The 21,116-nt window shown below is 59.5% G+C and overlaps 2 protein-coding genes across 6 annotated transcripts in view; one reads left to right on the forward strand and one right to left on the reverse strand.

The window, feature by feature from the left end:
* The window catches only part of plekha8 (pleckstrin homology domain containing, family A (phosphoinositide binding specific) member 8), a 127,508-nt gene that overhangs the window by 49,528 nt on the left and 56,864 nt on the right, over nt 1–21,116 (forward strand). The gene's annotated exons all lie outside the window — the stretch shown is intronic.
* Nucleotides 865–20,258, reverse strand: LOC137351818 (negative elongation factor E-like; the record flags this gene model as incomplete). Its single annotated transcript, XM_068016686.1, has 4 exons — nt 20,151–20,258; nt 5,519–5,578; nt 2,699–2,728; nt 865–945 (listed from the first exon to the last, which is right to left on the reverse strand). Coding segments are annotated over exons 1-4 (279 nt in total), but the record flags the coding sequence as incomplete, so codon positions are not given.

Raw genomic sequence — 21,116 nt, forward strand, 5'->3', positions numbered from 1 at the left:
CTCTGTCTGTCGCGCTCTCTCTCTCTGTCTCGCCCGCTCTCTCGCCCGCTCTCTCGCCCGCGCTCTCTCTCGCGCTCTCTCTCGCGCTCTCGTGCTCTCTCTCTCGCGTGCTCTCCCTCTCTCGCGCTCTCTCACTCTCTCTGTCTGTCGCACGCTTTCCCTCTCTCTGTCTGTCGCATGCTTTCCCTCTCTCTGTCTGTCGCACTCTTTCTCTCTCTCCGTCTGTCGCACTCTCTCTCTCTTTCTCTATCACGCTCTCTCTCTCTCTGTCTATCACTCTCTCTCTCTGTCTATCGCTCTCTCCCTCTCTCTGTCTATCGCTCTCTCCCTCTCTCTGTCTATCGCTCTCTCCCTCTCTCTGTCTCGCTCTCTCCCTCTCTCTGTCTCGCTCTCTCCCTCTCTCTGTCGCGCTCTCTCCCTCTCTCTGTCGCGCTCTCTCTGTCTGTCTCGCTCCGTCTGTCGGGCTCTCGCTCTCTCTGTTGCTCTCACGCGCTCTCTGTCTGTCGCTCTCTCGCGCGCTCTCTCTCTCGTGTTCTCTCGCGCGCTCGCTCTCTCGTGTTCTCTCGCTCTCTCGCGCTCTCTCGCTCTCTCGCTCTCTCGCGCTCTCTCGCTCTCTCGCGCTCTCTCGCTCTCTCGCGCTCTCTCTGTCTGTCGCGCCTTCCCTCTGTCGCGCCCTCCCTCTGTCTGGCGCTCTCGCGCGCTCTCTCTGTCGCTCTCGCGCGCACGCGCGCACTCTCACTCTGTCGCGGTCGCTGTCACTCTCTGTCTCTCGCTCTCTCTCTCGCTCTCTCTCTCGCTCTCTCTCTCGCTCTCTTTCTCGCTCTCTCTCTCACTCTCTGTCTCTGTCTGTCGCACTCTCTCTTTCTCTCTGTCTCGCGCTCTCTCTGTCCTGTCACGCTCTCTCTCTCTCTGTCTATCGCTCTCTCTTTCTCTCTCTCTGTCGCGCTCTCTCCCTCTCTGTCTGTCGCGCATTCCCCTTTGTCTGTCGCGCATTCCCTCTGTCTGTCGCGCCTTCCCTCTGTCTGTCGCGCCTTCCCTCTGTCTGTCGCGCCTTCCCTCTGTCTGTCGCGCCTTCCCTCTGTCTGTCGCGCCTCGCCCTCTGTCTGTCGCGCCCGCCCTCTGTCTGTCGCCCTCCGCGCGCTCTACGCTCTCGCGCGCTCTCTCTGTCGCAACTCGCGCAGCGCTCTCTCTCTGTCGCGGTCGCTGTCGCTCTCTCTCTCTGTCTGTCACGCTCTCTCTCTCACGCTCTCTCTCTCTCTGTCGCGCTCTCGCACTCTCTCTCTGTCTGTCGCGCTCTCGCTCTCTGTCTCGCTCTCTCTCTCTCTCTCTCTGTCACGCTCTCTCTCTCTCTCGCTCTGTCTGTCGCGCGCTCTGTCTGTCGCGCGCTCTGTCTGTCGCGCGCTCTCTCTGTCTGTCGCGCTCTCGCTCCGTCTGTCGGGCTCTCGCTCTCTCACCCTCTCTGTTGCTCTCACGCGCGCTCTCTCTCTGTTGCTGTCGCTCTCTCTGTCTCTTTCTCTCTCTCTGTGTCTCTGTCGCACGCTCTCTCTCTCCTTGTTGCGCACTCTCTGTCGCTGTCGCTCTCTCTCTGTTGCTCTCTCTGTCACTCTCTCTCTGTCTGTCGCTCTCTCTCTGTCGCACTCTCTCTCTCTCTCTGTCGCACTCTCTCTCTCTCGCTCTCTCTCTCTCTTGCTCTCTATCTCTCTCGCTCCGTCTGCCGCGCTCTCGCTCTCTCTCCCTCTCGCGCGAGCTCTCGTGCTCGCTCTCTCTCTCTCTCGCTCTCGCGTGCTCTCTCTCGCGTGCTCTCTCTCCCGCGCTCTGTCTCTTGCTTTCTCTGTCTGTCTGTCGCTCTTTCTCCCTCTCTCTCTCTCTTTCTGTCGCTCTTTCTCTCTCTCTCTGTCTCTCTCTCGCGCTCTCTCTCTCGCGCTCTCTCTCTCGCGCTCTCTCTCTCGTGCTCTCTCTCTCGCGCCCTCTCTCTCGCGCCCTCTCTCTCGCGCCCTCTCTCTCGCGCCCTCTCTCTCGCGCCCTCTCTCTCGCGCCCTCTCTCTCGCGCTCTCTCTGTCGCTCTCTCTGTCGCTCTCTCTCACTATCACTCTCTCGCCCTCTGTTGCTCTCTCTCTCTCTCTCCCTCTGTCACTCTCTCTCTCTCGCTCTCTCTCTGTCTGTCGCTCGCTCCCTCTCTCTTTCTGTGTCTGTCGCTCTCGTGCGCGCTCTCTGTCGCTCTCTGTCTGTCGCTGTCTCTCTCTCTCACTCTCTCTCTCTGTCTGTCGCACTCTCTCTTTCACTCTCTCTCTGTCTGTCGCACTCGCTCTCTCTCTCTCTCTCTCTCTGTGTCTGTCACTCTCTCGCTTTGTCACTGTCGCGCTCTCCGTCTGTCGTTGTCTCTCTCTGTCTGTCGCGCTCTCTCTCTCACTCTCTCTCTCTGTCTGTCGCACTCGCTCTCTCCCTCTGTGTCTGTTGCGTTCGCTCTCTCTCTCTCTGTCTGTCACTCTCTCTCTGTCTGTCGCACTCTCTCTCTCTCTGTCTGTCGTGCGCTCTCTCTCTCTGTTGCTGTCGCACTCTCTCTCTCTCTCTCTCACTCTCTCTCTCTCCCTCTGTCGCTCACTCTCTCTCCCTCTGTCGCACTCCCTCTGTCGCGCTCTCTCTCTCTCTGTCGCGCTCTCTCTCACTCTCTCTCTGTCTGTCGCACTCTCTCTTTCACTCTCTCTCTCTGTCTGTCGCACTTGCTCTCTCTCTCTCGGTGTCTGTTACGTTCGCTCTCTCTCTGTCGCTTTGTCTGTCACTCTCTCGCTTTGTCTGTCACTGTCGCGCTCTCTGTCTGTCGCACTCTCTCTCTCTGTCTGTCGCACTCTCTCTCTCTGTCTGTCGCGCTCTCTCTCTCACTCTCTCTCTCTGTCTGTCGCGCTCTCTCTCACTCTCTCTCTCTGTCTGTCGCGCTCTCTCTCTCACTCTCTCTCTCTGTCTGTCGCACTCGCTCTCTCCCTCTGTGTCTGTTGCGTTCGCTCCCTCTCTCTCTGTCTGTCACTCTCTCTCTCTGTCTGTCGCACTCTCTCTCTCTCTGTCTGTCATGCGCTCTCTCTCTCTGTTGCTGTCGCACTCTCTCTCTCTCTCTCTCTCACTCTCTCACTCTCTCTCTCCCTCTGTCGCTCACTCTCTCTCCCTCTGTCGCTCACTCTCTCTCCCTCTGTCGCCCTCCCTCTCTCTGTCGCGCTTTCTCTCTCTGTCTCTGTCGCGCTGTCTCTCTCTCTCTGTCTCTGTCGCGCTCTCTCTCTCTCTCTGTCTGTCGCGCTCTCTCTCTCTGTCTGTCGCGCTCTCTCTCTCTCTCTCTGTCTGTCGCTGTCGCTCTCTCTCTGTCTGTCGCTGTCGCTCTCTCTCTGTCTCTGTCGCGCTCTCTCTCTCTGTCTCTGTCGCGCTCTCTCTCTCTCTGTCTCTGTCGCGCTCTCTCTCTCTCTCTGTCGCAAGCTCCTCTCTCTCTCTCTCTCTCTCTGTCGCGCTCTCTCTCTCGCGCTCTCTCTCTCTCTGTCGCGCTCTCTCTCTCGCGCTCTCTCTCTCTCTCTCTCTCTCTCTGTCGCTGTCGCTCTCTCTCTCTGTCTGTCACACTCCCTCTCTCTGTCACACTCCCTCTCTCTGTCTGTCGTGCTCTCTCTCACTCTCTCTCTCTCTGTCTATCGCTCTCTCTTTCTCTCTCTGTCTCACTCTCTCTCTGTCTGTCGCACTCTCTCTCTCACTGTCTGTCGCGCTCTCTCTCTCTCTCTCTGTCACGCTCTCTCTTTCTCTCTCTCTGTCGCGCTCACTCCCTCTCTGTCTGTCGCTCTCTCTGTCTGTCGCTCTCGTGCGCACTCTCTCTCTCTGCCGCGCTCTCTCTCTCTCTGTCTGGCGCTGTCGCTCTCTCTCTGTCTCTGTCTCTCGCTCTCTGTCTCTCTGTTGCGCACTCTCTGTCTGTCGCTCTCTCTCTCTGTCGCGCTTTCTGTCGCTGTCGCTCTCTCTCTCTCTCTGTCGCTCTCTCTCTCTCTCTCTGTCTGTCGCTCTCTCTCTCTCTGTCTGTCGCTCTCTCTCTCTCTGTCTGTCGCTCTCTCTCTCTCTCTCTGTCTGTCGCTCTCTCTCTCTCTCTGTCTGTCGCTCTCTCTCTCTGTCTGTCGCTCTCTCTCTCTCTCTGTCTGTCGCTCTCTCTCTGTCGCTGTTGCTTTCTCTCTCCCTCTCTGTCACGCTCTCTCTCCCTCTCTGTCTGTCGCTGTCGCCCTCTCTGTCTGTCGCTGTCGCCCTCTCTGTCTGTCGCTGTCGCCCTCTCTCTCTGTCGCCCTCTCTCTCTGTCGCCCTCTCTCTCTGTCGCCCTCTCTCTCCCTCTCTCTGTCTCTCGCTCTCTCTCTCGCTCACTCCGCCTGTCGCGCTCTCGCTCTCGCGCACTCTCGCTCTCTCGCTCTTGCGCGCGCACTCTCCCTCTCTCTGTCGCTCACCCTCTTCCTCTCTCTGTCTCTCGCTCCGTCTGTCGCGCTCTCGCTCCGTCTGACGCGCTCTCGCTCCGTCTGTCGCGCTCTCTCGCTCCGTCTGTCGCGCTCTCTCGCTCCGTCTGTCGCGCTCTCTCGCTCCGTCTGTCGCGCTCTCTCGCTCGCGCTCTCTCTCATGCGCGCTCGCTCTCTGTCGCCCTCTCTCTCTGTCGCCCTCTCTCTCTGTCGCCCTCTCTCTCTGTCGCCCTCTCTCTCCCTCTCTCTGTCTCTCGCTCTCTCTCTCGCTCACTCCGCCTGTCGCGCTCTCGCTCTCGCGCACTCTCGCTCTCTCGCTCTTGCGCGCGTTCTCTCTCTCGCTCTGTCTGTCTGTCTCTCGCTGTCTCTCTGTCGCTGTCTCTCCCTCTCTCTGTCGCTCACCCTCTTCCTCTCTCTGTCTCTCGCTCCGTCTGTCGCGCTCTCGCTCCGTCTGTCGCGCTCTCGCTCCATCTGTCGTGCGCTCTCTCTCTCTGTTGCTGTCGCACTCTCTCTCTCTCTCTCACTCTCTCTCTCCCTCTGTCGCTCACTCTCTCCTTCTGTCGCTCTCTCTCTCTCCCTCTGTCGCACTCCCTCTGTCGCGCTCTCTCTCTGTCTGTCGCACTCTCTCTTTCACTCTCTCTGTCTGTCGCACTTGCTCTCTCTCTCTCGGTGTCTGTTACGTTCGCTCTCTCTCTCTCGCTTTGTCTGTCACTCTCTCGCTTTGTCTGTCACTGTCGCGCTCTCTGTCTGTCGCACTCTCTCTCTCTGTCTGTCGCACTCTCTCTCTCTGTCTGTCGCACTCTCTCTCTCTGTCTGTCGCGCTCTCTCTCTCACTCTCTCTCTCTGTCTGTTGCACTCGCTCTCTCCCTCTGTGTCTGTTGCGTTCGCTCTCTCTCTCTCTGTCTGTCACTCTCTCTCTCTGTCTGTCGCGCTCTCTCTCTCACTCTCTCTCTCTGTCTGTCGCGCTCTCTCTCTCACTCTCTCTCTGTGTCTGTCGCACTCGCTCTCTCCCTCTGTGTCTGTTGCGTTCGCTCTCTCTCTCTCTGTCTGTCACTCTCTCTCTCTGTCTGTCGCACTCTCTCTCTCTGTCTGTCATGCGCTCTCTCTCTCTGTTGCTGTCGCACTCTCTCTCTCTCTCTCTCTCACTCTCTCTCTCTCTCTCTCTCACTCTCTCTCTCCCTCTGTCGCTCACTCTCTCTCCCTCTGTCGCTCACTCTCTCTCCCTCTGTCGCTCTCTCTCTCTCCCTCTGTCGCCCTCCCTCTCTCTGTCGCGCATTCTCTCTCTGTCTCTGTCGCGCTGTCTCTCTCTCTCTCTGTCTGTCGCGCTCTCTCTCTCTCTCTCTCTGTCTGTCGCTGTCGCTCTCTCTCTGTCTGTCGCGCTCTCTCTCTCTGTCTCTGTCGCGCTCTCTCTCTCTGTCTCTGTCGCGCTCTCTCTCTCTCTCTCTCTCTGTCGCACTCTCTCTCTCTCTCTGTCGCGCTCTCTCTCTCTCTCTCTCTCTGTCGCGCTCTCTCTCTCTCTCTCTCTCTCTGTCGCTGTCGCTCTCTCTCTCTGTCTGTCACACTCCCTCTCTCTGTCACACTCCCTCTCTCTGTCTGTCGTGCTCTCTCTCACTCTCTCTCTCTCTGTCTATCGCTCTCTCTCTCTGTCTGTCGCGCTCTCTCTCTCTGTCACGCTCTCTCTCTCTCTCTGTCGCTCTCTCTTTCTCTCTCTCTGTCGCGCTCACTCCCTCTCTGTCTGTCGCTCTCTCTGTCTGTCGCTCTCGCGCGCACTCTCTCCCTCTGCCGCGCTCTCTCTCTCTCTGTCTGGCGCTGTCGCTCTCTCTCTGTCTCTGTCTCTCGCTCTCTGTCTCTCTGTTGCGCACTCTCTGTCTGTCACTCTCTCTCTCTGTCGCGCTTTCTGTCACTGTCGCTCTCTCTCTCTCTCTGTCGCTCTCTCTCTCTCTGTCGCTCTCTCTCTCTCTCTCTCTGTCTGTCGCTCTCTCTCTCTCTGTCTGTCGCTCTCTCTCTGTCTGTCGCTCTCTCTCTCTCTCTCTGTCTGTCGCTCTCTCTCTCTGTCTGTCGCTCTCTCTCTCTCTCTGTCTGTCGCTCTCTCTCTGTCGCTGTTGCTTTCTCTCCCCCTCTCTGTCACGCTCTCTCTCCCTCTCTGTCTGTCGCTGTCGCCCTCTCTGTCTGTCGCTGTCGCCCTCTCTCTCTGTCGCCCTCTCTCTCTGTCGCCCTCTCTCTCTGTCGCCCTCTCTCCCTCTCTCTGTCTCTCGCTCTCTCTCTCGCTCACTCCGCCTGTCGCGCTCTCGCTCTCGCGCACTCTCGCTCTGTCTGTCTGTCTCTCGCTGTCTCTCTGTCGCTGTCTCTCTCCCTCTCTCTGTCGCTCACCCTCTTCCTCTCTCTGTCTCTCGCTCCGTCTGTTGCGCTCTCGCTCCGTCTGTTGCGCTCTCGCTCCGTCTGTTGCGCTCTCGCTCAGTCTGTCGCGCTCTCTCGCTCCGTCTGTCGCGCTCTCTCGCTCCGTCTGTCGCGCTCTCTCGCTCCGTCTGTCGCGCTCTCTCGCTCGCGCTCTCTCTCATGCGCGCTCGCTCTCTGTCGCCCTCTCTCTCTGTCGCCCTCTCTCTCTGTCGCCCTCTCTCTCCCTCTCTCTGTCTCTCGCTCTCTCTCTCGCTCACTCCGCCTGTCGCGCTCTCGCTCTCGCGCACTCTCGCTCTCTCGCTCTTGCGCGCGTTCTCTCTCTCGCTCTGTCTGTCTGTCTCTCGCTGTCTCTCTGTCGCTGTCTCTCTCCCTCTCTCTGTCGCTCACCCTCTTCCTCTCTCTGTCTCTCGCTCCGTCTGTCGCGCTCTCGCTCCGTCTGTCGCGCTCTCGCTCCGTCTGTCGCGCTCTCTCGCTCCGTCTGTCGCGCTCTCTCGCTCCGTCTGTCGCGCTCTCGCTCGCGCTCTCTCTCATGCGCGCTCGCTCTCTCGCGTGCTCTCTCTCTCGCTCTGTCTGTCTGTCGCTGTCTCGCTCTGTCTGTTGCTCTCTCTCCATCTCTCTGTCGCTGTCGCTCTCTCTCCCTCTCTCTGTCTCTGTCGCTCACTCTCTCCCTCTCTCTGTCGCTCTCTCTCTCCCTCTCTCTGTCTCTTGCTCTCTGTCTCGCTCACTCCATCTGCCGCGCTCTCGCTCCGTCTGCCGCGCTCTCGCTCTCTCTCTCTCGCGTGCTCACTCTCGCGCACTCTCTCTCTCGCTTTCTCTGTCTGTCTGTCTCTCGCTCTCTCTCTCTGTCTGTTGCTCTTTCTCCCTCTCTCTCTTTCTGTCGCTCTTTCTCTCTCTTTCTGTCGCTCCCTCGCTCGCTCTCTGCCTGTCGCGGTCCCGCTTCCACTCTCGCTCTGTCTCGCTCGCTCTGTCTCGCTCGCTCTGTCTCGCTCGCTCTCTCTCTCTCTCTCTCTCTCTCTCGCGCTCGCTCTCGCTCGCTCGCCTCACTCTCTCGCGCGCACGCACTCGCTCTCTCCCTCTGTGTCTGTTGCGTTCGCTCTCTCTCTCTCTCTCTGTCTGTCACTCTCTCTCTCTGTCTGTCGTGCGCTCTCTCTCTCTGTTGCTGTCGCACTCTCTCTCTCTCTCTCTCTCTCTCTCTCTCTCTCTCTCTCACTCTCTCTCTCCCTCTGTCGCTCACTCTCTCTCCTTCTGTCGCTCTCTCTCTCTCCCTCTGTCGCACTCCCTCTCTCTGTCGCGCTGTCTCTCTCACTCTCTCTCTCTGTCGCGCTCTCTCTCTCTCTCTGTCTCTGTCGCGCTCTCTCTCTCTCTGTCGCGCTCTCTCTCACTCTCTCTCTCTGTCTGTCGCACTCTCTCTTTCACTCTCTCTCTCTGTCTGTCGCACTCGCTCTCTCTCTCTCTCGGTGTCTGTTGCGTTCGCTCTCTCTCTCTCTCTCTGTCTGTCACTCTCTTGCTTTGTCACTGTCGCGCTCTCTGTCTGTCGCACTCTCTCTGTCTGTCGCACTCTCTCTCTCTGTCTGTCGCGCTCTCTCTCTCACTCTCTCTCTCTCTGTCGCACTCGCTCTCTCCCTCTGTGTCTGTTGCGTTCGCTCTCTCTCTCTCTGTCTGTCACTCTCTCTCTCTGTCTGTCGCACTCTCTCTCTCTCTCTGTCTGTCGTGCGCTCTCTCTCTCTCTCTTGCTGTCGCACTCTCTCTCTCTCTCTCTCACTCTCTCTCTCCCTCTGTCGCTCACTCTCTCTCCCTCTGTCGCTCACTCTCTCTCCCTCTGTCGCTCACTCTCTCTCCCTCTGTCGCTCACTCTCTCTCCCTCTGACGCTCTCTCTCTCTCCCTCTGTCGCACTCCCTCTCTCTGTCGCGCTCTCTCTCTCTCTCTCTGTCGCGCTCTCTCTCTCTCTCTCTCTGTCGCGCTCTCTCTCTCTCTCTGTCTGTCGCTGTCGCTCTCTCTCTCTGTCTGTCGCGCTCTCTCTCTGTGTCTCTGTCGCTCTCTCTCTCTGTCTCTGTCGCGCTCTCTTTCTCTCTCTCTGTCGCGCTCTCTTTCTCTCTCTCTCTCTGTCGCTCTCTCTCTCTGTCTGTCACACTCCCTCTCTCTGTCACACTCCCTCTCTCTGTCTGTCGTGCTCTCTCTCACTCTCTCTCTCTCTGTCTATCGCTCTCTCTTTCTCTCTCTGTCGCACTCTCTCTCTCTCTGTCTGTCGCACTCTCTCTCTCTCTCTGTCTCGCTCTCTCTTTCTCTCTGTCTGTCGCTCTCTCTGTCTGTCGGGCTCTCGCTCTCTCTGTTGCTCTCACGCGCGCTCTGTCTGTTGCTCTCGCGCGCACTCTGTCTCTCTGCCGCGCTCTCTCTCTCTCTCTGTCTGGCGCTGTCGCTGTCGCTCTCTCTCTGTCTCTCGCTCTCTCTCTCGCGCGCTCTCTCTCTCCCTGTTGCGCACTCTCTGTCTGTCGCTCTCTCTCTCTGTCGCGCTTTCTGTTGCCGTCGCTCTCTCTCTCTCTGTCGCGCTCTCTGTCGCTGTCGCGCTCTCTGTCGCTGTCGCGCTCTCTGTCGCTCTCTCTCTGTCTGTCTGTCGCTCTCTCTCTGTCGCTGTTGCTCTCTCTCCCCCTCTCTGTCACGCTCTCTCTCCCTCTCTGTCTGTCGCTGTCGCCCTCTCTCTCTGACGCCCTCTCTCTCTGACGCCCTCTCTCTCTGTCGCCCTCTCTCTCTGTCGCCCTCTCTCCCCGTCTCTCACTCTCTCTCGCTCTCTCTCTCGCTCACTCCGCCTGTCGCGCTCTTGCTCCGTCTGTCGCGCTCTCGCTCTCGCGCTCTCTCGCTCTCGCGCTCTCTAGCTCTTGCGCGCGCTCTCTCTCTCGCACTGTCTGTCTGTCTCTCTCCCTCTCTCTGTCGCTATCTCTCTCCCTCTCTCTGTCGCTGTCTCTCTCCCTCTCTCTGTCGCTCACCCTCTTCCTCTCTCTGTCTCTCGCTCGCTCTGTCGCGCTCTCGCTCCGTCTGTCGCGCTCTCTCGCTCGCGCTCTCTCATGCGCGCTCGCTCTCTCGCGTGCTCTCTCTCTCGCTCTGTCTGTCTGTCTGTCGCTCTCTTGCTCTGTCTGTCGCTCTCTCTCCATCTCTCTGTCGCTGTCGCTCTCTCTCCCTCTCTCTGTCTCTGTCGCTCACTCTCTCCCCCTCTCTGTCGCTCTCTCTGTCTCTTGCTCTCTGTCTCGCTCACTCCGTCTGCCGCGCTCTCGCTCCGTCTGCTGCGCTCTCGCTCTCTCTTGCTCTCGCGCACTCTCTCTCTCGTGCTCTCGCTCTCGCGAGCTCTCGTGCTCGCTCTCTCGCTCTCTCTCTCTCGCGCACTCTCTCTCTCGCTTTCTCTGTCTGTCTGTCTCTCGCTCTCTCTCTCTGTCTGTTGCTCTTTCTCCCTCTCTCTCTCTCTTTCTGTCGCTCTTTCTCTCTCTTTCTGTCGCTCCCTTGCTCGCTCTCTGCCTGTCGCGGTCCCGCTTCCACTCTCGCTCTGTCTCGCTCGCTCTGTCTCGCTCGCTCTGTCTCGCTCGCTCTGTCTCGCTCGCTCTCTCTCTCTCGCTCTCTCTCTCTCTCTCTCGCTCTCTCTCTCTCTCACGCGCGCTCGCTCTCGCTCACTCACTTACTCTCGCGCACTCGCTCTCTCTCTCTCGCGCTCTGTCTGTCTGTCTCTCTCTCTCTCTCTGTCTGTCGCTCTTTCTCCCTCTCTCTCTCTCTTTCTGTCACTCTTTCTCTCTCTTTCTGTCGCTCCCTCGCTCTCTCTCGCGCTCTCTCTGTCTGTCGCTTGCTCTACCTCTCTCTCTGTCGCTCGCTCTCTCTCTGTCGCTCGTTCTCTCTCTGTCGTGCTCGCGCGCTCTTTCTCGCTCTCTCTCGCGCTCTCTCTCGCGCTCTCTCTCGCGCTCTCTCTCGCGCTCTCTCTCGCGCTCTCTCTCGCGCTCTCTCTCGCGCTCTCTCTCGCGCTCTCTCTCGCGCTCTCTGTCTCGCTCGCTCTCTCTCGCTCTCGCTCTCTCTCTCTCTCTCTCTCTCTGCGCGCGCTCTCTCTCTGCGCGAGCTCTCTCTCTGCGCGCGCTCTCTCTCTGCGCGCGCTCTCTCTCTGCGCGCGCTCTCTCTATCGCGCGCTCTCTCTCTGTGCGCGCTCTCTGCGCGCGCTCTCTCTCTGCGTGCGCTCTCTCTCTGCGCGCTCTCTCTGTGCGCGCGATCCCTCTCGTGCGCGCGATCCCTCTCGTGCGCTCTCTCGCGCTCTCTCTGTCTCTCGCTTGCTCTCTCTCTCTCTGTCTGTCGCTCGCTCTACCTCTCTCTCTCTCTCTGTCGCTCGCTCTCTCTGTGTCGCTCGCTCGCTCTCTCGCTCGCTCGCTCTCTCGCTCGCTCTCTCTCGCGCTCTATCTCGCGCTCTCTCTGTCTGTCGCTTGCTCTCCCTCGCTCTCTCTCTGTCGCTCGCTCTCTCTCTGTCGCTCGTTCTCTCTCTGTCGTGCTCGCGCGCTCTCTCTCGCGCGCTCTCTCTCGCGCTCTCTCTCTCGCGCTCTCTCTCTCGCGCTCTCTCTCTCGCGCTCTCTCTCTCGCGCTCTCTCTCTCGCGCTCTCTCTCTCGCGCTCTCTCTCGCGCTCTCTCTCGCGCTCTCTCTCGCGCTCTCTGTCTCGCTCTGTCTCGCTCGCTCGCTCTCGCTTTCGCTCGCTCTCGCTCTCTCTCTCGCTCTCTCTCTCTCTCTCTCGCGCGCTCTCTCTCTTGCGCTCTCTCTCTCTCGTGCTCTCACTCTCTCGCATGCCCCCTGTGTCTGTCGCCCCCTGTGTCTGTCGCCCCCTGTGTCTGTCGCCCCCTGTGTCTGTCGCCCCCTCTGTCTGTCGCCCCCTCTGTCTGTCGCCCCCTCTGTCTGTCGCCCCCTCTGTCTGTCGCCCCCTCTGTCTGTCGCCCCCTCTGTCTGTCGCCCTCTCTCTCTCTCGCCCTCTCTCTCTCTCGCGCTCTCTCTCTCTCGCGCTCTCTCTCTCTCGCGCTCTCTCTCTCGCGCGCTCTCTCTCTGCGCGCGCTCTCTCTCGCTCCCTCTCGCGCTCTCTCTGTCTCTCGCTCCCTCTCGCGCTCTCTCTGTCTCTCGCTCGCTCTCGCGCTCTCTCTGTCTCTCGCTCGCTCTCGCGCTCTCTCTGTCTCTCGCTCGCTCTCCCGCTCTCTCTGTCTCTCGCTCGCTCTCTCTCTCTCTGTCTGTCGCTCGCTCTACCTCTCTCTCTCTCTCTGTGTCGCTCGCTCTCTCTGTGTCGCTCGCTCTCTCTGTGTCGCTCGCTCTCTCTGTGTCGCTCGCTCTCTCTCTGTCGTGCTCACTCTCGCTCTCACTCTCGCTCTCACTCTCGCTCTCTCTCTCGCTTTCACTCTCGCTCTCTCTCTCTCGCTCTCTCTCTCGCTCGCTCACTCTCGCGCACTCGCTCTCTCTCTCTCGCGCTCTCTCTCTTTCACGCTCTCTCTATCGCGTGCTCTCGCTCTCGCGCCCCCTCTGTCTGTCGCCCCCTCTGTCTGTCGCCCCCTCTGTCTGTCGCCCCCTCTGTCTGTCGCCCCCTCTGTCTGTCGCCCCCTCTGTCTGTCGCCCCCTCTGTCTGTCGCCCCCTCTGTCTGTCGCCCCCTCTGTCTGTCGCCCCCTCTGTCTGTCGCCCCCTCTGTCTGTCGCCCCCTCTCGCGCTCTCTCTCTCTCGCGCTCTCTCTCTCTCGCGCTCTCTCTCTCTCGCGCTCTCTCTCGCTCTCGCGCTCTCTCTCGCTCTCGCGCTCTCTCTCGCTCTCGCGCTCTCTCTCGCGCTCTCGCTCTCTCTCTCGCGCTCTCGCTCTCTCTCTCGCGCTCTCGCTCTCTCTCTCGCGCTCTCGCTCTCTCTCTCGCGCTCTCGCTCTCTCTCTCGCGCTCTGTCTCTCGTTTTCTCTGTCTGTCTGTCTCCCTCTCTCTCTCTGTCTGTCGCTCTTTCTCCCTCTCTCTCTCTTTCTGTCACTCTTTCTCTCTCTTTCTGTCGCTCCCTCGCTCGCTCTCTCTGCCTGTCGCAGTCCCGCTTCAGCTCTCGCTCTGTCTCGCTCTGTCTCGCTCTGTCTTGCTCTGTCTCGCTCTCTCTTTTTCACTCTCTCTCTCTCTGACTCGTGCGCTCTCTCTCTCTCGTGCGCTCTCTCTCTCTCGTGCGCTCTCTCTCTCTCGTGCGCTCTCTCTCTCTCGTGCGCTCTCTCTCTCTGCGCGCACTCACTCTCGCTCGCTCTCTCTCTCTCGCGCTCTCTCTCTCGCGCTCTCTCTCTTTCACGCTCTCTCTATCGCGCGCTTTCTCTCTGCGCGCGCTTTCTCTCTGCGCGCGCTTTCTCTCTGCGCGCGCTTTCTCTCTGCGCGCGCTCTCTCTCTGCGCGCGCTCTCTCTCTGCGCGCGCTCTCTCTCTGCGCGCGCTCTCTCTCTGCGCGCGCTCTCTCTCTGCGCGCGCTCTCTCTCTGCGCGCGCTCTCTCCCTGCGCGCGCTCTCTCCCTGCGCGCGCTCTCTCCCTGCGCGCGCTCTCTCCCTGCGCGCGCTCTCTCCCTGCGCGCGCGCTCTCCCTGCGCGCGCTCTCTCCCTGCGCGCGCTCTCTCCCTGCGCGCGCTCTCTCCCTGCGTGCGCTCTCTCCCTGCGCGCGCTCTCTCACTGCGCGCGCTCCCTCTCTGCGCGCGCTCCCTCTCTGCGCGCGCTCCCTCTCTGCGCGCGCTCTCTCTCTGCGCGCGCTCTCTCTCTGCGCGCGCTCTCTCTCTGCGCGCGCTCTCTCTCGGCGCGCGCTCTCTCTCGGCGCGCGCTCTCTCTCTGCGCGCGCTCTCTCTCAGCGCGCGCTCTCTCTCAGCGCGCGCTCTCTCTCAGCGCGCGCTCTCTCTCTCCGCGCGCTCTCTCTCTCCGCGCGCTCTCTCTCTCCGCGCGCTCCATCTCGTGCGCTCTCTCGCGCTCTCTCTGTCTCTCGCTCGCTCTCTCTCTCTCTGTCTGTCGCTCGCTCTACCTCTCTCTCTGTCGCTCGCTCTCTCTGTGTCGCTCATTCTCGCTCTCTCGCTCGCTCGCTCTCTCGCTCGCTCTCTCTCGCGCTCGCTCTCTCTCGCGCTCTATCTCGCGCTCTCTCTGTCTGTCGCTTGCTCTCCCTCGCTCTCTCTCTGTCGCTCGCTCTCTCTCTGTCGCTCGTTCTCTCTCTGTCGTGCTCGCGCGCTCTCTCTCGCTCACTCTCGCGCTCTCTCTCTCGCGCTCTCTCTCTCGCGCTCTCTCTCTCGCGCTCTCTCTCTCGCGCTCTCTCTCTCGCGCTCTCTCTCTCGCGCTCTCTCTCTCGCGCTCTCTCTCTCGCGCTCTCTCTCTCGCGCTCTCTCTCGCGCTCTCTGTCTCGCTCTGTCTCGCTCGCTCGCTCTCGCTCTCGCTCTCGCTCGCTCTCGCTCTCTCTCTCGCTCTCTCTCTCTCTCTCTCGCGCGCTCTCTCTCTTGCGCTCTCTCTCTCTCGTGCTCTCTCTCTCTCGCATGCCCCCTGTGTCTGTCGCCCCCTGTGTCTGTCGCCCCCTGTGTCTGTCGCCCCCTGTGTCTGTCGCCCCCTGTGTCTGTCGCCCCCTGTGTCTGTCGCCCCCTGTGTCTGTCGCCCCCTGTGTCTGTCGCCCCCTGTGTCTGTCGCCCCCTCTCTCTCTCGCGCTCTCTCTCTCTCGCCCTCTCTCTCTCGCGCGCTCTCTCTCTCGCGCGCTCTCTCTCTCGCGCGCTCTCTCTCTGCGCGCGCTCTCTCTCGCTCCCTCTCGTGCTCTCTCTGTCTCTCGCTCCCTCTCGCGCTCTCTCTGTCTCTCGCTCGCTCTCGCGCTCTCTCTGTCTCTCGCTCGCTCTCCCGCTCTCTCTGTCTCTCGCTCGCTCTCTCTCTCTCTGTCTGTCGCTCGCTCTACCTCTCTCTCTCTCTCTGTGTCGCTTGCTCTCTCTGTGTCGCTCGCTCTCTCTGTGTCGCTCGCTCTCTCTGTGTCGCTCGCTCTCTCTGTGTCGCTCGCTCTCTCTGTGTCGCTCGCTCTCTCTGTGTCGCTCGCTCTCTCTGTGTCGCTCGCTCTCTCTGTGTCGCTCGCTCTCTCTGTGTCGCTCTCTCTCTCTGTGTCGCTCTCTCTCTCTCTCTGTCGTGCTCACTCTCGCTCTCACTCTCGCTCTCACTCTCGCTCTCACTCTCGCTTTCACTCTCGCTCTCTCTCTCTCGCTCGCTCACTCTCGCGCACTCGCTCTCTCTCTCTCGCGCTCTCTCTCTTTCACGCTCTCTCTATCGCGTGCTCTCGCTCTCGCGCCCCCTCTGTCTGTCGCCCCCTCTGTCTGTCGCCCCCTCTGTCTGTCGCCCTCTCTCGCGCTCTCTCTCTCTCGCGCTCTCTCTCTCTCGCGCTCTCTCTCTCTCGCGCTCTCTCTCGCTCTCGCGCTCTCTCTCGCTCTCGCGCTCTCTCTCGCTCTCGCGCTCTCTCTCGCGCTCTCGCGCTCTCTCTCGCGCTCTCGCTCTCTCTCTCGCGCTCTCGCTCTCTCGTTTTCTCTGTCTGTCTGTCTCTCTCTCTCTCTCTGTCTGTCGCTCTTTCTCCCTCTCTCTCTCTTTCTGTCACTCTTTCTCTCTCTTTCTGTCGCTCCCTCGCTCGCTCTCTCTGCCTGTCGCAGTCCCGCTTCAGCTCTCGCTCTGTCTCGCTCTGTCTCGCTCTGTCTCGCTCTGCCTCGCTCTCTCTTTTTCACTCTCTCTCTCTCTGACTCGTGCGCTCTCTCTCTCGTGCGCTCTCTCTCTCTCGTGCGCTCTCTCTCTCTGCGCGCACTCACTCTCGCTCGCTCTCTCTCTCTCGCGCTCTCTCTCTCGCGCTCTCTCTCTCTCGCGCTCTCTCTCTTTCACGCTCTCTCTATCGCGCGCTTTCTCTCTGCGCGCGCTCTCTCCCTGCGCGCGCTCTCTCCCTGCGCGCGCTCTCTCCCTGCGCGCGCTCTCTCCCTGCGCGCGCTCTCTCCCTGCGCGCGCTCTCTCCCTGCGCGCGCTCTCTGCCTGCGCGCGCTCTCTGCCTGCGCGCGCTCTCTGCCTGCGCGCGCTCTCTGCCTGCGCGCGCTCTCTCCCTGCGCGCGCTCTCTCACTGCGCGCGCTCCCTCACTACGCGCGCTCCCTCTCTGCGCGCGCTCTCTCTCTGCGCGCGCTCTCTCTCTGCGCGCGCTCTCTCTCTGCGCGCGCTCTCTCTCTGCGCGCGCTCTCTCTCTGCGCGCGCTCTCTCTCTCCGCGCGCTCTCTCTCTCCGCGCGCTCTCTCTCTCCGCGCGCTCTCTCTCTCCGCGCGCTCCATCTCGTGCGCTCTCTCTCGCTCGCTCGCTCTCTCGCGCTCTCTCTCTCTCGCGCTCTCTCTCTCTCGCGCTCTCTCTCTCTCGCGCTCTCTCTCTCTCGCGCTCTCTCTCTCTCGCGCTCTCTCTCTCTCGCGCTCTCTCTCTCTCTCGCGCTCTCTCTCTCTCGCGCTGTCTCTCTGCGCGCGCTCTCTCTCGCTCCCTCTCGTGCTCTCTCTGTCTCTCGCTCCCTCTCGCGCTCTCTCTCTTTCACGCTCTCTCTATCGCGCGCTTTCTCTCTCTGCGCGCACTCACTCTCGCTCGCTCTCTCTCTCTCGCGCTCTCTCTCTCGCGCTCTCTCTCTCTCGCGCTCTCTCTCTTTCACGCTCTCTCTATCGCGCGCTTTCTCTCTGCGCGCGCTCTCTCCCTGCGCGCGCTCTCTCCCTGCGCGCGCTCTCTCCCTGCGCGCGCTCTCTCCCTGCGCGCGCTCTCTCCCTGCGCGCGCTCTCTCCCTGCGCGCGCTCTCTCCCTGCGCGCGCTCTCTCCCTGCGCGCGCTCTCTCCCTGCGCGCGCTCTCTGCCTGCGCGCGCTCTCTGCCTGCGCGCGCTCTCTGCCTGCGCGCGCTCTCTGCCTGCGCGTGCTCTCTCCCTGCGCGCGCTCTCTCACTGCGCGCGCTCCCTCACTACGCGCGCTCCCTCTCTGCGCGCGCTCTCTCTCTGCGCGCGCTCTCTCTCTGCGCGCGCTCTCTCTCTGCGCGCGCTCTCTCTCTGCGCGCGCTCTCTCTCTGCGCGCGCTCTCTCTCTCCGCGCGCTCTCTCTCTCCGCGCGCTCTCTCTCTCCGCGCGCTCCATCTCGTGCGCTCTCTCTCGCTCGCTCGCTCTCTCGCGCTCTCTCTCTCTCGCGCTCTCTCTCTCTCGCGCTCTCTCTCTCTCGCGCTCTCTCTCTCTCTCGCGCTGTCTCTCTGCGCGCGCTCTCTCTCGCTCCCTCTCGTGCTCTCTCTGTCTCTCGCTCCCTCTCGCGCTCTCTCTCTTTCACGCTCTCTCTATCGCGCGCTTTCTCTCTCTGCGCGCGCTCTCTCTCTGCGCGCGCTCTCTCTCTGCGCGCGCTCTCTCTCTGCGCGCGCTCTCTCTCTGCGCGCGCTCTCTCTCTGCGCGCGCTCTCTCTCTGTGCGCTCTCTCGCGCTCTCTCTGTCTCTCGCTCGCTCTCTCTCACTCTGTCTGTCGCTCGCTCTACCTCTCTCTCTGTCGCTCGCTCTCTCTGTGTCGCACATTCTCTCTCTGTCGCGCTCGCTCGCTCTGTCTCGCGCTCTCTCTGTCTGTCGCTTGCTCTACCTCTCTCTCTCTGTCGCTCGCTCTCTCTCTGTCGCTCGTTCTCTCTCTGTCGTGCCCGCGCGCTCTTTCTCGCTCACTCTCGCGCTCTTTCTCGCTCACTCTCGCGCTCTTTCTCGCTCACTCTCGCGCTCTTTCTCGCTCACTCTCGCGCTCTTTCTCGCTCACTCTCGCGCTCTTTCTCGCTCACTCTCGCGCTCACTCTCGCGCTCACTCTCGCGCTCTCTCTCGCGCTCTCTGTCTCGCTCTGTCTCGCTCGCTCTCTCTTGCTCTCGCTCTCTCTCTCTCTCTAGCGCGCGCTCTCTCTCTGCGCGCGCTCTCTCTCTGCGCGCGCTCTCTCTCTGCGCGCGCTCTCTCTCTGCGCGCGCTCTCTCTCTATCGCGCGCTCTCTCTCTCCGCGCGCTCTCTCCGCGCGCTCTCTCTCTCTGTCGCTCGCTCTCTCTCTGTCGCTCGTTCTCTCTCTGTCGTGCTCGCGCGCTCTTTCTCGCTCACTCTCGCGCTCTCTCTCACGCTCTCTCTCGCGCTCTCTGTCTCGCTCGCTCTCTCTTGCTCTCGCTCTCTCTCTCTCTCTCTGTCTGTCGCTCGCTCTACCTCTCTCTCTCTGTCGCTCGCTCTCTCTGTGTCACTCATTCTCTCTCTGTCGCGCTCGCTCACTCTCGCTCGCTCTCTCGCTCGCTCTCTCTCGCGCTCTCTCTGTCTGTCGTTTGCTCTACCTCGCTCGCTCTCTCTCTGTCGCTCGCTCGCTCTCTGTCGCTCGTTCTCTCTCTGTCGTGCTCGCGCGCTCTCTCTCGCTCACTCTCGCGCTCTCTCTCTCACGCTCTCTCTCGCGCTCTCTGTCTCGCTCTGTCTCGCTCGCTCTCTCTCGCTCTCTCTCTCTCTCTTTCTCTTGCGCGCTCTCTCTCTTGCGCGCTCTCTCTCTTGCGCGCTCTCTCTCTTGCGCGCTCTCTCTCTTGCGCGCTCTCTCTCTTGCGCGCGCTCTCTCTCTCGCGCGCTCTCTCTCTCGCGCGCTCTCTCTCTCGCGCGCTCTCTCTCTCGCGCGCTCTCTCTCTCGCGCGCTCTCTCTCTCGCGCGCTCTCTCTCTCGCGCGCTCTCTCTCTCGCACGCCCCCTCTGTCTGTCGCCCCCTCTGTCTGTCGCCCCCTCTGTCTGTCGCCCCCTCTGTCTGTCGCCCCCTCTGTCTGTCGCCCCCTCTGTCTGTCGCCCCCTCTGTCTGTCGCCCCCTCTGTCTGTCGCCCCCTCTGTCTGTCGCCCCCTCTGTCTGTCGCCCCCTCTGTCTGTCGCCCCCTCTGTCTGTCGCGCTCTCTCGCTCGCTCGCTCGCTCTCTCGCGCCCTCTCGCTCTCTCGCGCCCTCTCGCTCTCTCGCGCTCTCTCGCTCTCTCGCGCTCTCTCGCGCTCTCTCTCTCTCGCGCGCGCTCTCTCTCGCTCCCTCTCGTGCTCTCTCTGTCTCTCGCTCCCTCTCGCGCTCTCTCTGTCTCTCGCTCGCTCTACCTCTCTCTCTCTCTCTGTGTCGCTCGCTCTCTCTGTGTCGCTCGCTCTCTCTGTGTCGCTCGCTCTCTCTGTGTCGCTCGCTCTCTCTGTGTCGCTCGCTCTCTCTGTGTCGCTCGCTCTCTCTGTGTCGCTCGCTCTCTCTGTGTCGCTCGCTCTCTCTGTGTCGCTCGCTCTCTCTGTGTCGCTCGCTCTCTCTGTCGCTCACTCTCTCTCTGTCGCTCGCTCTCACACTCGCTCTCACTCTCACTCTTGCTCTCTCTCTCGCGCTCTCTCTCTCGCGCTCTCTCTCTCTCTCTCGCGCTCTCTCTCTCTCTCTCGCGCTCTCTCTCTCTCTCTCGCGCTCTCTCTCTCGCGCTCTCTCTCTCTCGCTCTGTCTCGCTCGCTGTCGCTCTCTCTTGCGCCCCCTCTGTCTGTCGTCCTTGAGAACCTTTAACTTTCTTTTTAACTGATGGTAAAGCTTCACTGAGTGACCTACTTTGTCCCGTAATCTACTCAATTTCTCATCTATGTGTGGGATTGGGGCTTGCTCTGACTCTTTATAATCCTGGAGGTGATCGTGGAGCTGATCAGTTGCATTAATGGTTTCCAGCCCCCACTGCTGATCTAAATTATCCGGGCTTGTCCTATAGTGACTGGTCATTGAGAGGTAAAACAGAAGTCTGGGTATGGTATGGGACAGCGTAAACCTCCGTAGCAGTATGATGTTTCAGTGGTGGACACGCAGTACTTTCCATTTCCCTGGTACCCCGACCTTGCAAAGTCTCTGTCAGATAATATCGGAGGGAGGTATTGCCCTGTCAATCAAATCTGGTACCTCCCCACCTTTTGGAGCTGATCAAGGTTGTGTCTCATTTGTTCCACCATCCACAGTCCATAAGCGTGGCACAATTGTCCCTGCCGGGTCCGGCGTCCTAATCATTAATGGTTTCGGCATGGGTCTCCAGCACCGCTGTCCCATTTGATTGTATTTCCATTGTTCTCTGCCCCAAACCTGTTTGATTGGGCCCCCTCAGCTTGAATTATGAGCTCCCTTATAACTCTTGAGTTGTTCCACATTCTCGTTTACCCCTTGTGTATCTAAAGAATTGATTAAAGAAGCCCCTGTATTGATCCCTGTTACTTCATCATTTAATATTTTTTTCCTCTTGTATCTATGAAATGGGTTATGCCCCCTTATCCTTGTGGCCCCTGTGGTATCAGCAGCTTGTCGCAATATTACAGTGGCTAACATACTATACATATTCTTAGCCTGTTCTGAACAATACTCTGACATCCGGATACCTGAGACATTGATCAACACAGGCACAATTTCATGTTTTTTCACCATGTATTTTGCATGTTAGTTGCTCTGCATGCAACAAATCACATCTGCACACCTACACTGGTATCCCAATGTCATGCCACACATTCTCATCTCTCAGGTGATCTTATCAAAAGATCAAAAATGGCCAGACTTTCAAATGTAGCTCTCTTTAAAAACTCATATCTCCAAGAGAAAACTATCAATTGCCAGTCTTATCTACACTTTCCTGACTTTCACTGGAAAATTCTAGGCTTCTTGGAAATTCCACACTATATTAATTCAGCTGTTTGAATTCAAATTTCACCATTTGCTTATCCCCAGAATTCCTTTATTAGCTCTTGCATCAGCCAGATCTAATTGCCAATTCCCATTATTTATAATTTTATTTCATTTTGACCCCTGGAGAACCTTTACAATCAATATTCATAATTCCTTAAAACAGAAATCAAACATTTACGTTTGATTCCAGGCATTACTATATATTGTTTGTTTTTGTTTTACCTTAGGTGACATTTTAATTCCTTAAATAACTTGCCAAATTAAACTGGATTTTCGACATCTCCGATTATTCCAAATTCAAATAACAGTAAGTTTCCCTTTGAGTGCTTTAAATAACCACTCATATCAATTTAATTTTGTTTATCGATTCCAATTTCTTATGCCCAGACTTGGTGATACTGCATTTTTTTAAATTAAAAACAGAAGTGCTTGCAACTATCCTTCTCAAGCACTTTGTCTCATTGATAGCTGCAGCAAGGTTAATTTCTTTGCTTGTCTCCAAGGGGGTAGAGCAAAGCATTCTCTTTAAGGACCCCTTTTTTTTCCTTAACGAAAAGAACTAAACTCCATTTTAAAAGTTTTTTTGGTATCCTTAGGATTTTA

The sequence above is a fragment of the Heterodontus francisci genome, chromosome 2 (assembly GCF_036365525.1).
Source record: "Heterodontus francisci isolate sHetFra1 chromosome 2, sHetFra1.hap1, whole genome shotgun sequence".
Classification (NCBI taxonomy): Eukaryota; Metazoa; Chordata; class Chondrichthyes; order Heterodontiformes; family Heterodontidae; genus Heterodontus; species Heterodontus francisci.